This window comes from Xyrauchen texanus, chromosome 10, assembly GCF_025860055.1.
Source record: "Xyrauchen texanus isolate HMW12.3.18 chromosome 10, RBS_HiC_50CHRs, whole genome shotgun sequence".
Classification (NCBI taxonomy): domain Eukaryota; kingdom Metazoa; phylum Chordata; class Actinopteri; order Cypriniformes; family Catostomidae; genus Xyrauchen; species Xyrauchen texanus.
Window position 1 is genome coordinate 3,525,869 of NC_068285.1, and position 17,480 is coordinate 3,543,348.

The 17,480-nt window shown below is 40.5% G+C and overlaps 1 protein-coding gene across 2 annotated transcripts in view; it reads left to right on the forward strand.

Moving 5' to 3' along the window:
• LOC127650292 (zinc-alpha-2-glycoprotein-like) overlaps positions 1 to 17,480 on the forward strand; it is a 43,294-nt gene that overhangs the window by 21,285 nt on the left and 4,529 nt on the right. For both annotated transcript variants that reach the window (XM_052135615.1, XM_052135616.1), the window contains exons 5-9: positions 8,909 to 9,049; positions 13,088 to 13,159; positions 13,267 to 13,443; positions 16,813 to 16,833; positions 17,384 to 17,437. In XM_052135615.1, the coding sequence (XP_051991575.1) occupies positions 8,909 to 9,049; positions 13,088 to 13,159; positions 13,267 to 13,443; positions 16,813 to 16,833; positions 17,384 to 17,437 (465 nt within the window). The remainder of the gene's footprint in view (positions 1 to 8,908; positions 9,050 to 13,087; positions 13,160 to 13,266; positions 13,444 to 16,812; positions 16,834 to 17,383; positions 17,438 to 17,480) is intronic.

Genomic DNA, 17,480 nt, shown 5'->3' on the forward strand with positions numbered 1-17,480 from the left:
TACCCCCGTGCCTCAGCACCCAAGATAGTCGAATATAATGACGTCGAGGGTATGTGAACACGGGAAGAATATATATATATATATTATTATTATTATTATTATTATTTTTTAGGGGTTCTCCATGAGCGAAAAAGCTCTTCATGGAGGTTATCAAAGAAGGGAAGGGACCCATGAGGCGTTCCCTTTCTTAGACTGGAAGATAAAATCTATCCCCTAATTTGGAGCGTTTGGGGGTCTCTTTTTCGCGTGACCAGTCCAATCCGGCAACCGCACGAGTAACAACATCGAGCAATTCCTCCATAGATTTTTTATCTCGGACGGAAAGCTCGGAGGCGGGAAGAGAATCGCGATCCTCCTCATGATCCGAAGAAGCGTCGGAACGCGCTTCGAGATCTTGTGAAGGACCAGCTGGGTTTGGGGAGAGAGTGAGAGAAAGGGATCAACCCGTCTCTTGCTCCTCAGCCAAATCCATGCAATGCCCCACGAACGATCTTTATTTTTTTGTGAGTGCTGACTCCCGGACGCAAGCGAGACGAGCACGAAGCACTTTGCCTGTTAAAGCAAATCGCAGTGCTCGCACCCGCCCTGCTGCAACGCGAGAGCAGCGTGCTCTTACCCCCAAACAAACAGAGCAGATGCAGTGTTTGCGGCTTTCAGTCATTCTCTTTTCTTTTTATTTTCTTTTTTTAGAAATATATATATATTTGTAATATTTTCTAAACAGAAGAGAAAAGAGAAAAATATTCACTGCACACTGTCTAACCAATTCTAACTCCTAACAGAGGAATGAAAGTTTTGACAGGGCTTGTAAAACACACAGAAACAGAATCGCTCTGAAAAAAAGAGTTTCTGACGACACCTGGTGACGTATCCATTTATAGCCTGGCCGCAGGTGCATCTAATGATTACATCAGCCGAGGCTATAAATTCCGGTCAATGTTCATTGACGTGTTGCACACATTATTCAGCTCGGTCACAACTAGGGTTGTTCCCCGTAGCGCTTAGCAGCGCAGCATCATAGTGAAGCTTTTTGTAAAGGGAACCACCATTTTTTAATACCATAGCTTATCTTTATGTTTAATCAAATGTTTAATCCAATTCATCTTGAAAATTATATTAGAAGAGTGAAAATCAAGCACATTGACTGTATGAATAACAGAAGATATTTCAATTTAAATAGTGAGGTTTGTTTTTACATATAAAGTAGAGTCCATTCTTTTTGTTTAAATAAACGATTTTGGGACATCTAATACTTTTGTAAAGCCTCTGAGTGACAAATCTCTCATGAGCCACATGTCAGATTTATTTGTAATTTTTGGGATGAGAGGTTGGAAACTGGATTTTACTACAATGATTTTTACAGATATTGATTCCTAGGTATGTTACTTCCTTCTTAACTGGAATACTTTAAAAATCAGTTGTATGAGTACTCTCATCTTTGCGATAGCGGAAAAAGGGTAAATTTCTTTTTATATTTAGAGATAGTTCTGATGCTTTAGAGAATTGAGACAATCTATAATTTGTTAACCTGCATTTCATCCTTCAAAAAACAGCTACAGCTGATAGCTGACAACATTTGATTTCTTTTTCAGAGAATTATTATAAATGATATATGTACTGTATAAGGCCAGCGCTTGCATGACTAAAAGAAACAGAAAGGGCGCCGCATGCAGGATCTTCCTGTTTTATACCTCAGGAAATGCTAAATCCAGAGTAGTTCCACTTGGAATTTTAACTGAACTATTGCAGTCACTATATAAAGTTTGCATCGACCTTTTGAAGTATTGACCAAAGCCAAAAAATCCAATAATACATTGTGTTTTACAGTGTCTGGTATGTAATTCTTACAGTCAATCAAATCTAAAATAAGTCGAATATTATTGCTAATGTCTCTCTCTTGCATAGAACCAGACTGATTATCATCTATGATTGTATCTAAGCATAACTTCATTCTCTGTGCAAAAATGTGTGCCAGTCATTATTAATGAAGTTTATTGGCCTCCAATTGTCAAGCAGCAAACGCTCCTTATTGGGTTTAGATATCAAATGAAACCTTGACACATAGTTGAGGGAAGCTTACAGGTTTCTATAGCCTCTTTAAAAACCGACAATACAAATTCAGAAATGTAATCTTGAAATGCCTTATAAATTTATTCCACAAAGTTGGAGATTTAAGTTAATGTATACTATTAACATTGCCATTTATTTTTTCTAAATTATGAAAATATGTTGTGTTACATACACTATGTTCCATCCATTTCTATTTAGATCGAATAAAAGCACCACAAGCCAAATTTTGATAGATATTGTCCAACTCAGATTGTAATTTAAAAACTTTATTGAAATCAGTTTGAGATTGCATGCTATTTTCACAAATAGAAATTATATCCTTGAGAATTCAATCTTGTCTCAGTTTTCATCAGTTTAGGCCATTCCACTTTTAATTGCCATATTACAAATCTAAAAAGTGTATAATTTAATTTCCAGTAATTTGGATTAGGCCTATATTTAATTGATTCCCTGTATGGAACACTAAAGAACGTCTAGGTTATTGAGGAGCCACTACAGTGGCTCGGCTCAGCAACATGGCCGGGAGGACACAACGTCACGTTCCCTGTCTGTCGCTCTCTCGACGTTGTCTCGGAGAAGCGACACTAGGGGTCCAATTTAAATCACGCCATGCGCTGAGCCATGTACGTGTTCTGCTGACAAAGGAGAGGGCAGGTATTTTTCTTGCACAGGCGACCAGCTGTGTCAGACTGCACGTACCCTTCCCCAATGCCCCAAAAAAGTCGTCGGAATCCTTCTGGTTATTCAGCGGAACAAGGCGACGCTTGCCAACCTGGGAATGGGCCGAGCCTGGCTGGGCCTCTTTTCTCTCTATGTTTCTCCACATCAAGGGCGCAGATGGCACTAGGGACAGGGACATGACCCCCCCAGATTCATAGTGACCCGATTCGTCCCCCGCCCTCACTATCCCTACGAAAGGCGACAAAAATCGCAACACATTGTCACACCCAACCCGTCACATATGGACGCGTGGCGAGGACCCCTTGGCGTCACTTATTGACGCACTGGGTATACCTTTGGCGTCATTTTTCAACGTGCAGGGTAGTCCAATAGAACCGGAGCCTGTAGCGTTGAAATTTGACGTCTTGGGCTGCGAATGGGTCGAGAGTCGAGACTGCAATAAATAAAAATAAAAAGGAATAGGCTACAATAAATGATCTATGCCAGGGCTAGTATAATGGTGGCCCCCAGATCATCTTTATCTGGCCCTCCAACTGTTTTTTTATGTTTAAAAACCCTCACAATCTGATATCAAAGTGCCCTCTCAGCAAAGGTTTAGCGCGTTCATAGGCAACCGCATTCATCAGTGAGTTTAACCGCATTCATCGGTGAGTTTAACATTATAGAAGTCTATCGGACTACCCTGCACGTTGAAAAATGACGCCAAAGCTATACCCAGTGCGTCAATAAGTGACGCCAAGGGGTCCTGGCGAAGCATCCATATGTGATGAGTTGGGTGTGAGAATGTGTTGGTAAAACAGAGGATTACGGCCCGCCGCTGCTTCAGAATCGGGTCGGGACAGACGCAGGCTGACACACAATAATAATCTACACCGGTCGGCGGTCACCATTACTTTATACCCACATTCTCACTACATGCTGTTCTGTTGTCAATAAACACACGATGCCATCATGCCACCGACGTTTACACTCTCTCTGTGTGTGTGTGTGTGTGCTACGACTCCTGAGTGACGTTGCCGGGGTCCTATGAGGAGGTAGCTGCCTCAATCGTGCCTGTAGGAGCGGACCGGTAACCATAGTGATCATATACCATCTATGAATGAGCTGAGTCGGTGATTTTCTGAACTGAGAAAAATCGACTGTAAATGCCACATAAAGGCAATGAAGAGACAAAAAACAATCACCTCGTTTTTTCAAAAACCAAACAATGTAAGTATCCTATGGCTGTTGACTTTCCCAGATGTGGCAGATTAGATTTGTTAAGGGGAATAGCTAGTCTGACAACAATGGCAAAAGGCTTTTGCACTTAGCAAACACAGCAAAATGTGGAGACCATAACTATGCATTTAGGTGAGTGGACAGAGGCAAATAATGAATGAACATAAAAAGAATGGTTGGATAAATCAAACAATTTATCGTCGTCAGGAAATAATATTTTATCTTATCATTTAACCCATTGTACTGTATAAATTGACTGAGGTATGTTCACTGTCGTGTGTAAGCCACTATAAAAATAATTATAATAAGTAAATTTGTGTGGTGCAAGGTTTATGCAAACAACAAATAAAGGCCTACATAAACTTTTGACATCCTCTTATAGCAGGAAATCATGTTTTTTTTTTTATTGTACAGAGCAACGGAGGATATAGATTCTTAAATTATGGGCTATGAAAAACGTTTCTTAATATGTCATACATCATTTGAAAGATATTTCTAATCTATAAATTGCAAAAACTTGTAATTAACACTTAAATTTAAAATTTTGAGTTATTCTTAGACATTTGAAATAGTAGTTTTAGCCATTAAGTCTCAGGAATATGTTATATTTCACATTGTTGTGAAATTCTATAGCGGTATAGAGGGTTAACTGAAATTATAAGATTTAAAATGTTATCCTCCTGGCCTGCAGGCAATTTCTGATGACAGTGAGGCAGACCCTAGTCAGTCAAGTGAGGATCTGCAGGAGGGCAGCCACAGTAGAAAAAGACAGCATGAGGAAGGAGAGACAGTAGAATTACAGACAGAAGAAGCAGGGACAGAACAACAAGGAGGGACAGGAGGCAACACAGAGGGAGAGGATGTTGACATGATAATGACATATACAAAGCCAAATCAACCTGACCCTAAAGTTTTGCAAAAGCAAGTGATGAAAGACCGGACACTGACATTCCAAAAATCATGGTATGAGAAGTTTTGGTAGGTGATTGGCATACTAGTCAAATAACAGTCTGATCATGCATTGCTAGTGGTGATCAGGTAGGCCTTCGTTTACCTTTGTTCATTGTTGTTTATCCATGATTTCAAATAAGAATCCCCCAATGGCTTTTTAGTGCAAATCATTAGCCCAAATTAGGCAAAGTAACTACTTGAGCACTAGTTAAAGCCCAAATTACGCAAAATAACGAATTGAGTTTAAATCATTTGCTGACAGCTTGGTCCCCCCCAGTTAAAAAATCCTATCTGCGCCATTGCTCCACATAGAGCAATAAACGGCCGGTGCCCTTACATGCATCAAGGGAAGGGGGTCTTACTCAATTTCCTATTCTTTCAGGGGGAAAAGACCCTGCAGAGACCACACCTGCCCAGAAGGGGAGGTAAGAGTGGTGAATACGTCACATGGGTTTTTAGGCCACATGTGGAAAGTGGAGCAGTGGTAGATCCAGCCTCAAGGAGGGGGGAGTTGCTACAACACGGCGAATGGAGGGCAGCCTGGACTGCCTAAGAGAGAGACACGGGTCCACTTTTGTAAGGGGATCGTACCGTGGATAATACACACAGGGGGAGTCCGCGTAGTAGTCCTTGACCTGTGGAGCACCTATTCCAGTACAGGGTAGATTAAGTACCCATAGTGGACAGGGTCGGCGAGTTCCTCCGCTGAACTGCAGACCCAAAAGGGCTAGGGAGGTATCATCCAGGGATCCTAATGAGAGGGATCCCCTTTTAGAAAAGCGCACAATTTTACCTCTGCCAAGGGAAAGGGCGCTGGGAGCAAGCGATCCACCCGGCCACTTCGTCAGCGTGTCACCGAGTTCTACTGGCTCGGACCTGAGAAGACACGGGACGATACTGACTCAACCCGGAGCTTGTAAAATTAGCAAAGTTTTAGGTGTTGCCCAACCCGCAGCTCTGTATATGTCCACCAGGGAGGTACCCCTGGCCAGTGCCCACGAGGACGCAACACTTCTTGTTGAGGGGGCATGGCCTGGGTGTGATAGGCCAATAAAATTGCGTCCACGACCCAGTGGGAAAGCCTCTGGTTGGAGAAAGCGTTCCCTTTCCGCTGTCCACCAAAGAAGACAAAGAGCTGCTCAGAGCATCTAAAGCTCCGTGTGCAGTCCAAATAGGTGCGCAAAGCATGTACCGGACACAGCAACGAAAGGGTTGGGTCTGCCTCCTCCCGGGGCAATGCTTGCAGGTTCACTACCTGGTGTCTATAGGTAGGAACCTTGGGCACATAGCCCTGTCAAGGTCTTAGGATCACGTATGTGTCTGCCGGACTGAACTCCAGGCAAGTGTCGCTGACAGAGAACGCTTGCAGGTCCCCGACCCTCTTGATGGAGGCGAGCGCGATCAGCAGGGCCGTCTATAGAGTCCGGCTGATTCTAGTGGCTCAAAGGGGGATCTCTGAAGACCGGCGAGGACCACCGAGAGATCCCAGGAGGGGAACAGGCTTGGCCGGGAGGGATTTAACCTCCGGGTGCCTCTTAGCAACCTGATGACTAAGTCGTGCTTACCCAGAGATTTGCCATCTACAGGGTCATGGTGAGCTGCGACAGCGGCAACATACACCTTCAAGGGTGACCAACTCAGCACTGACTGCACACACTCGTTGGTGAGGCTTGCTGACATTGAGACTGAGTCTAACTCCATCCCGAGTAAAGAGATGCTCTGAACCGTGTCGAGCTTGCTCTTTTCCCAGTTGACCTGAAGCCCCAAGCGGCTGAGGTGCCTGAGCCTCTCAGCTCTCTGTGAGCGCATAGTAACTCTCGTGAGTGGGCCAGAATGAGCCAGTTGTCGAGGTAATTGAGTATGCGGATGCCGGAGTAAGCTGCGACTTTCGTGAAGACGCGAGGGGACAGAGACATGCCGAAGGGGTGGACTTTGTACTGATATGCCTGGCCGTCAAACGCGAACTGTAGAAAAGGTCAGTGTCGAGGCAGAATTGAGACATGGAAGTACGCGTCCTTCAGGTCTACCACTGCGAACCAATCTAGATGCCGGACACAAGTTAAGATGTGTTTTTGCGTAAGCATTTTGAACGGGAGTTTGAGCAAAGCCCGGTTGAAAACTTGCAAGTCCAAGATAGGTCGAAAGCCGCCGACTTTCTTGGGTACAATGAAGTAAGGGCTATAGAAACCCTTCTTCATTTCGGTTGGAGGGACAGGCTCTATCGTGTCTTTGAGTAAAAGAGCAGGGATTTGGCATGTTTGCTGTGTACTGCAATAAAGCGGACACCCGCGGAGGGGGACGGGGGCCTGGCAAACTGAATTGCGTAACCTAGTCGGATGGTCCGGGCCAGCCAGCGTGATGGGTTGGGAAGTGAAAGCCACGCATCCAATCTCCGTGCTAGGGGCACCAATGGGACGAGTATTTTTGACATACCCAGCGGGGCGGAGCAGCGGGGCGGAGCAGGTAGTATAGCGTCGGAGGCAAGGGTGCATCCCGAGGCTCTAGTGCTGAGAAAAGACTCAAAGCACGTACCTTGCGCCGCACACCCGGCAGGGAGTGGGTTAGTGACTGAGGAGGAGGTCCAGTGTAGGCGTCCTCTGAACTCGTCGGAACCAGCTAGCTGGGGAACAGTCGTGGGGCTGATGGCGGCGGGTCCAGCATGCCGGGACTGTTGAGATCTGGTGGCAGAGTGCCGTGAGAACGGCATTTGTGGGCCAGGTGACCCAGAGACAAAGGAAATAGCTCTGTTATTGAGAATTTGGGTACCGCAGCCCCATCTGGGGGGGGCGGCAAATGAAATGAATTCAACTAAAGATTCTCCTCCCAGCCCTCCACCGGTGGACGGAGCGGTCTTGCCACCTCCGGAGCTAACATCTCAGGAGTGCATGGGAGCCTTCCGGGTCCTCGAGGGGAGGGGAGATGGTTGGCGTCTGCTTCCTGCAGGGCGCTCGATGCGTGGGCTGAGAGCTGGGAACAGGTTGAGGTGGAGCAGCCTGGTGTTTCTTCTGGGAGACTGGGGTGTCGAGTTACCAAGAGCTGGATGTGAGGTGGAGAAACTTCCTGATGGAGCAATCAAGTATCAGAAGGGGTTTTATGAGTTTGGATATGATGGAGAAGATTTTATTGCCTTTAATTTTAACACAACACAGTGGATCAATAAAAATCGCAAAGCCAAAGAAACAAAACTGATGTGGTACCTTCTAACAGATCGAAACCAAATCATCAAGATTTCCCTCAAGAACTGCATGAACTGGATCACCACATTTAATAATACTCAAAGAAGTATGTTTCAATAAGTTTTAGTAGTAATAGTAGTTCTAGCAGTATTTTTAAACAATTTCTGTCCTGTATAAAAACGAATTAAAGAAACTGAGTAAATGAATCAAATAAAAGTATGAAAATGTGAATGTGTTCATGTTGTCATGAGACTTTGATGAATTTGATACATATATCCTGAATTATTATTTATGATGAATTATATCAGTATTTATTGTTGGTTCTTTTCACTCCAGCTCTTCCAGATGTTGAGGTGTTTGCTGTTGAATCTCCTCAAGACCAAAACAAGTTGATTCTGATCTGTCTGGCCACTGGTTTCTACCCCAAACACCTGGAGATGAATTTGATGTTGAACGGCATTAAACTGGATCATGTAAACTCTTCTGGAATCAGACCAAACGGTGATGAAACCTTTCAGCTGAGAATCAGTGTGGAGATCCGCAGAAATGAGACAGAGGGTTTTGAGTGCCATGTCAATCACATCAGTGTAAAAGAGCCAGTTATATCAGAATGGGGTAAATATGATCAAATCTTCAGTATTGAGAGAATATGTGGCCATTTGTTGTATTTGTGTCGCTTCTTGACCTGAACACACATTTGTAAAAGAGGCTAAGCTTTCTTTAAAGTGTACATCTGTTAATAGTTGTTGAATGTAATTATACATTTCGGTGTTTGTAATGTGTTTATATTGTTGTCTTTTGTAATTCTGCAGATGGAAAATGCAGAAACTGCAGTGAAGCATCTAGAACAAATATTATAACAATCATAGTTGCAGCGGTCGCAGTTACAGTCGCAGTTACAGTGTTCATGATCGTGATTTGTGTTTGTATCCACAAAAGAAAAAGGTCTAATGGTGAGTTCAAATGAGTTCATGCAGAAATTATTACTTTAAATGTTCTGTTGTTTAAAATAGTTCTTGAATCCATTTTCAATAATTGTATGTCAGATTTCTTGGTTTGATGTCTGATGTGTCTTTCTAAATCTCACAGGATGAAAATTAATATTCAACATTAATTGCACAAGAACTTAATCAGTGAATAACTTGGAATAATAATATGAATTTAACACTTCAATAAATTTTTCATTTATTTCAGCTACCTGACACGGGTCATAAAAATGCAGCTCTATGCCATTCACAACACATATGTTGTGAATGGCTCCTTTAACTACAATATAATTTAATATTTTTGAATTTAATATATAACAATATTTAAATATCCCAAGACAATCACAAGTCATTCTTGCAATTTTTACAAAATCTCATCTTTGCTAGAACACAATACCTTGATGATATCTTTAAATTAGCTGAATTCACTACAACAATTTGAATACACAAAACAGAAAACCAAATGTCATTAAGACATAAACACACATAAAACAATTACATAAAAGAACCATTAAAACACAATTAAAGTTGTTCAAATGATTCGTGCATTTTATTCAGCCACTTGAAGATGTGTAATAGCTCTGTGAATTACAAAAGGCTGTATTTTATAAGTAAATATATAAAATGCATGCACAGCTCCAGCACGTCAGTGAATGGCGCTGCGCTGTTTACACAGCCGCAGCTATTTTTAGCCTTCACGCAGTGCACAATATATCATGAACCACTTCTCAGATGTAGATGCTCAATAGTTCGGTTCACTTATAATATGCATTTAGAACGTCACAGTAGGTGAATTTTATCAGAATAATGTCATTTTCCACACACATTGCAAAAGGCGTGGGCATTGTCGATATGGCTTCGATATATGAATTCAATTCTTAAATTCTTCCATCCAGCTGTTGTTACATTTACATGTATATTTAGTTTTTTTCATCGGAGCACCACCTGAGTCTTCAACTCCCATCTACCAGTGATGCTTGATTCAACTTCCCGCGTCTAGTACCTGCGCAGAAATCAACAGCACAACTGGGTTGTAGGTTGCCAGGTTGAGGTCACAAATGGGTTGAAATGTATATGATGTGTCGATTGTGTGAGTAGGATGAGTTTCATACAAGATCTGGCAACTGGACAACCTTGGAATAATATATTGATGTGATTATTCATATTACGAGGTTTGGGCCATACAAATTACGGAAGTTTCCCGGGAGAAATAACAAAACGGGAGATGGGTGTAAAATATGGGAGACTCCCAGGAAAAATGGGAGTGTTGACAGGTATGATAGTGATATGCAGGTGCGTGTAATCAGGACTCAGGGGAGAGTGAGCTCTGACGGCAGTGAGGAAGAAAGAGAGAGAGGTGCACGATTGAGATATATTAATATTATAATATATTATTATTGTTATCATTTGTTTACAAATTATAATATTTAAGTTGAATGGGTTGCAAAAAATAACTGTTTGAATGAAAAGTGAGCTGATATCGTACAACTAAATTGAACAAAAAAAGAGATCTGAAGTCCAGATACAAGTTGAAAAATAAAATTACTGTTCGCTGCTACATTATCCAGTATACTAGTTAATAAAGTTTTTCTTAATAAGTGATACATTTATATTGAAATAATTTGTAGTTAGAGGTTTGTGTTTCTTTACATATTAAATAGTACTTCCAATTTGTTCCACACAATAATGTAAAGATGTTCTAAACTGATTAAGCAAAGAAAACAACACTGGTATCGGATCGGGTTCGGCCGATACTGAGATTTCCAATATCGGAAGAGAAAGTGGTATCGGTGCATCCCTAATGCAAACTGGTGTGATTGGGGAAAGTGACAGTTTCATCTACAGCTGGAGTGAGACATAAAGTTTAGTGCTGCTGACACATTAAAGATCAGTAACTTTTATTTGTGTCATCTTGTACTTACAGTTACAGACACTTACAATGAAAGTCAATGGGGTATTTCTGGAGGGTTTAAAGGCAGAAATGTGAAACTGAAAATTTTATAAAAGCACTTACATTAATTCTTCTGTTAAAACTTATGTGTTATTGAGCTTTAAAGTTATTTTAGGGATTACTTTCTCATGGTAATGAAGTAATAAAATTGTTATAACTTTACACGGATGCGGTTAGTAAGTGATTTTATCACCATAAAATCATGTTAACACACATATTGTTTAAGTCTTGTGTACTTTTGAAACAGTGAATATCTTCAATATGACTTCCATTGTAAGAGTCTCACTGGAACACACATTTATGCTTTTTTAAAGAAAAGACAAGTCAAAATTAAATTTTTGTTTATTTATATTATGCCACAAATGCTGTCGATTGAGCTTAACTTGTATTGAACCCAGAACATTCCTTTAATCTGAACTTGTTTAGGCTCACAATAAATAAACCAACAGATTCACATCAAGTAATTTTAATGTACAGCATTTAATTAACCTCGCGCGACCCCGCGTCGACACATGGACGTTGTATTTTGGCTTTGCTATAACGCATGATTTAAATGAAATAAAACTGACTGAAAACTGTTCACAAGACTCTACGCTGTCATTTAAGTGTTAAACTTCCGGTGCACTGAGTCACGTGACAAAACAGCATGACGTCAATTGTGCAGCGCTTATATGGGCGAAAATTCATAAATGTTTATTTTGTCAGCTCACTGATAAACATAATGTCCATGTATGTTGAAATCAGGACCATGTTTCCTAAAAAGTTACTTATTTTGAATATTTCTTTTATTTCATTTTGTTATCACTCTACAATACGGTTCTATTAACATTAATAAATGCATTCCTATATTTACTGTGCATCACATTGAGAATAATTGAGAATTCATGTAAAAGCTGATAAATGTGTCTTTCAGAGGCTTTATATGGAGTGAGGATGAAAATAAGTTGCATTTCTAACTGTTCTGAGACCAGTGCAGACAGACAGAACACTTGAGGTTAAGTCATGCACTAAATAGGGAGCAAGGGAGCATCCTATAGCTCTCTATAACTGTTCTGAGACCAGTGCAGACAGACAGCAAACTTGAGGTTAAGTCATGCACTAAATAGGGAGCAAGGGTGCATCCTATATCTCTCCTATAACTGTTCTGAGACCAGTGCAGACAGACAGCACACTGGAGGTTAAGTCATGCACTAAATAGGGAGCAAGGGAGCATCCTATAGCTCTCTATAACTGTTCTGAGACCAGTGCAGACAGACAGCACACTGGAGGTTAAGTCATGCACTAAATAGGGAGCAAGGGAGCATCCTATAGCTCTCTATGCAGTTAAGTGCATTCACTCCTAAAATCTGATCAAAAGTTCAGTTTCAGGCTGCAGATGATGTTTGGATCACTCAACATGTTTGACACACATGGGACAATGATCATCAGTACATAGATTCAACATTTATAATGGATCATTTTATTTCAACATGATTGACAGTGATTGGATGATGCTGGTCATTCATTATAATCAGAATTAATTCAGCTTTATAGAAAATCAGCTGTAATGTCTGTAATGTCTCAATAATCAACACTTCTGGACACATAAATCTGATTTCCTAATAAACTTTTCATAATGAATCCTACTGTCCACATGTGGACATACATTTTTAGGAAAATTATTTGCTCCTGTTTATTAGGTGCTACTAGTTACAAATCAAAAAAAGAAAGTCACACTCGGGTCTCAGTTAATGTATATGGTGTATTTTCCATCTATTTAATTTAATACTTCATTCTGTCTTCCATACTTTCACCCACAATGCTTACATGTTCTTTAATGTGTTTTTTCTTTTAGAAATCCTTTGGAGTTTTCAGTGAGTTTAGATCTAATAAATGCACATTGATGTAATTGTGATTAAGTGTGTTTATCAAGGTCAGATGTGTGAAGTATTTTAAATGTCATTAAACAGACAATAAAACTTGACTAGACTAGATTTAATCTTCACACGACTCATTCTGGTGATAAACTGTGTGACTGAAGAATTCCTGTTTGTGGTGATTTTTTATTATTACAGAGAAGGAGTGGTCAAGGAGTTTAGAGTTCAATCTGAAATCACAGAATCAAAACGAAGAATTTTTGTGTGGATGTGAGTCTGAATCCTCCAAAAATGACCTTTAACTAAATTAAATTAAATAAAAACTGTGTATAAATATGTTTGGTTTACTGACACTGTACTGTAATGATACTCAACAGGCAGCGGCTTCAGTGAAATGTTAGAGGTTACTGGCGGTTTCTCTGGGATGATCAGGGCTACTGGCAGTTTCTCTGGGATGATCAGGGCTACTGGCGGTTTCTCTGGGATGATCAGGGCTACTGGCGGTTTCTCTGGGATGATCAGGTCTACCGGCACTTACTGCAGGAAGATGGAAGGTACTGACACTGGCTCCTTTACTTTGGCAGGCAGGGGCACTGATAACTGGCGAGCAGGGTTGGACTGGTAATCTGGCATACCGGGCATTTTCCTGGTGGGCCGACGCACTTTTGGGCCGATCAGGGGCGTAATGTCCATCGGGAGAACCGAGCGGGCCGGTGGTTCGGCCGCGAAACGTGCCGAATGTGCCGCAATAAGCAACAATGAGCCGCCGGGTGATGCAGAACGGCCCACAAACCGGCGCCACAATATGCAGAAAAGGACAGCAAACACCCCCCCCCACTCAACAGTTGGGCCGATTTCTCTTCCCAGTCCAGCCCTGCTGGCGAGGGAGGGTCTTCATGGCCCCACGTACTGATATCAGTGGGGGATCATTCAACTTGGAAGTGAGGGCAGGTAAATACGGGATAAATACCCTGGTATCCGAAGTAGGCGGCGGTGGCACGGGGTTCCCGCAATAACCCTGCCTCCATGTAACCCCTCTCTATATCTTCCTCCTAGATATGGAGAGGGGTTACATGGAGGCAGGGGCCATGGAAGGATATTGCAGGGGACTTCTAATGATAATCTTTCCAGTGGTGGATGGTTGCTTAGCAACTATCATTAGCATAATTTCCATCCATTTTTCACGCTATTTTGTTATCAACATATTTTGCGAAATTTGCCTTCTTCTGCATGTTTCCATTCAAATGGCCTTTTATCGATAAAAATGGTGTGCGTGATGACGTCATGCCTAAAAAAAAAACACTGTCGCATAAATTTTGGTTTATCGCAAAAGAAATCTCCCCTGAAGCGTTTCCATTCAGAAATGTGTGTTTATCTCGAATTCGCATCCCAGATGTCCCTAATCTTTTTCCTCTAATGTTTGGGTAAAATGGGGAGATTATTGAGACTATTGAAATTAGGTCATTTTAATTTAAAAAATAAATGCAATCAGAAGAGGAATTGCGATCAAAAGAGAGCAGTTGCACTTCTGATAGGCCTATAACTGTAGTATTGGTCCTGATGTTGCACCTATCGCAGGTTGCCACCGGTTCTGACCTGAAAGCGAATCATGGTTCAAGCTGGCATTGAAAAAAAGTCTAGAACATTCTGAGAACGTCATTCAGACGACTTTATTCATCTACAGAACAGAGTACGGCTAATTTAAGTGTGTGTGTAAAGAAAAGGCATATATAGGTCTAAAAATTAAAAACATTTTGTTTGGAAATAATTTTTTAATTTAATACTGGGAATTTTGCCGTATTTTTTTCAAAAGTAAAACTAAACAATAATTTAATAGAATTGGGCTGTAAGTGTTCCAAAATATATATATAAAAGCACATCGAAGCTTTTTTCCTGATATTGTGTATTTATTTTTTTAATTTAAATCATCTTTGTGCACATAAATTATGTTTTTTTCTAATTCCATGACTGCTGTCTATTCTGAATAGTGCGTAAAAGCAACTTTAATATATAAACGGATGGATACTGCGATTAATTTCATCACAAAGAGTGGCCATTCATTTGTTCTCCTTGCACATGTCGATGTGCATGATATGAGATATATGTGTTGCACTTCTGGAAGTGTCCTGTTTGCAGTATCGGCTCTATATGCAATAAAGATCTATCCATAATCTATCACATTCAATAATGATTAACACAGGCTAACGATTGGGGTAAAGTCTGTCATGTGACACTACATTTTGCATTGATGATTTGTTTCCAAATCAGTTTTTCATGAATTAAGTATCGACATGTTTATGCAAGTTAGAGTTAAATCTGAAAAATATTGTCGACACTTGTGTAAGTTTAGTGATAAAGTGTGTTTCCATCAGCTTTATTTTAATGCGTTAAAACTTTTTCACAAAAATACTTGGCTGGAAACATATTTTCCATTGTTATGCTGAGCCCTAAGGTTAGCTAGCAAACACAACCCCTGCACAAACCTGTAGCCATAACTCGGTCTCTGCTGCTACACTTTGAGTTTCTGGCATCCTCACAAACTCATCCACTGCTTGTTTCTTTCTAAGTTAGTTACGAATGTCTATTTTTATCCCACTTTGTCTTATGCTACTCTTGACAAACGTTATGCTGAGCGATATCGGGGCATTCACAACTTCATCTGGACTGGCAGGTGCTTAGGCTGTGTGTTTGCGTGTGTGTGCGCATGCGTGGGTGCAAGGGGGGTGTTGGTCATGCAAAGTAAGCGGTGCACTCGTATGATTGCAAGACAAGCAAATAAATGTCGGAATATAATCGTGCTGCAATGCCAGTATGGTAAATAATCAGAGTACAAATATATAATTGGAATTGGATCAAAAAATCTTAAGCCACAGAAGCCCAGGCCTAACAATCTTAAGCCACTACAATCCTCCAGAGAACCAGAGTAAGGAGCGGGATCGGCCATGGGGCTATCATAAGGAGACAGAGTGGGCTCTGGTACTACAGGTGCTGGAGGTGTGGTTTGATGTGAAAGTTCGGCAGTGCGGAGGAGAGCTGCTCTTTGCTGACGCCCCAGTTCCGCAAACAGATCCACCTCCTGAATCCCTGCTGGGTTCATTATCCTTTGGTCTAGCCTTTCTGTAATGATACTCCAGCACAGATGAGTGAGATAAAACCCAGATATGGGAGTTTATTAAACTGGTAACAGAATAACAGGAGCTTCAACATCCAACAGGATAACAGGAATTCAGCTGGTGAACAGAATGATAACTGAAATATCACAACAGGGTCACAGGTAATTCAAGTCTTAGTTCAAACTGGTAATTTCAATGTCGAACAGAGTCAAAAGGGAATCCACATCTTGTGCTCAATGGGTAACTTCGACATCACAGAATCAAAGGAGAGTCAGGTGCATAAACAATAGAGATGGGAAGTATTTCCAGACCTTTTCAGCGTGAACAACATCCTGTTCACAGAGCATTAGTGAGTGCTCAAAGTTCAGAAATAAGTTTCAAACAGGGGAGAAGGAATATGGCAAACTGAATAACTGAGTCACATATCTTATGAGTTTGTAGAAGAATGTGAGCAGACTGGTGTGAAAGAACCGTGGAAGTAGATCAAGTATCACTTGCAAAACTAGTAGAGTAAATCCAATAGTGATGATTTAAACATGGATTTAAACTGCAGCAGATCGAGAGCGAAGTCCAGAGTACCTTGCAACAAGGCTAGACCCCAACAGAGTGTGAGAGTGATGTTTAAATGCAGTTCTGAACGAGCTGATCATGAGTAGCAGTGAGATGTTCAGCATCACTGTCATACATGAGAACATGCATGAACATGTTTAATAACCATATTATATCCATATTTAAATAAAATATATAGTAGTGATCTTCTTTTCCATCCATTCTCCAAGAATGCTGACATGTTCTTTAATGTGTTTTTAGATCGTGTCCGACCTGTGTTGGGTGAGTTTAAATCAAGCTATCTAATGTAAAATTTTGGTCAGGTTAATTTTAGTTTTATAACTTTATTAATCCCTGATGGGCTACAGCTGCACTTCAGAAAACACAGAATATTAAAAATACAAAAAACAAAGTGAAAACAATGACAGAAATTCACTGAAGAATAAGAGTAATAAATAAGTTGTATTTACATTGTAAAAGTTATATAATTACATTAATGCATTAGATATCATGAACAATGATCATCAATATTTGTATTCATCTTTGTTCATGTTAGTTAATAAAAATGCAATTGTTCATTATTAGTTCATGTGTGTTAATAGTGCATTAACTAATGTTTACTAATACAACTTTTGATTTTAAAAATGGATTCGTATAGAGTATGTTGAAATGAACATTAACAGAGATGAATGAATTCTGTAAAATATTGTTCATTGTAAGTTCATGTTAACTAATGTTGGTAACTAATGTTAACAAACTGAATCTTATTGTAAAGTGTTTCCAATGATCTTAAACTGATTTCTATTAAGTGTTTTATTATTATTATTAACAGATGCTGGTTCAGTTGATGAAATCTCCAAACATCAAAGTATGGACAATATAACAAGTATGTTCTGTTTCTTTATTACTGTCAATCATGTAGTGAATCA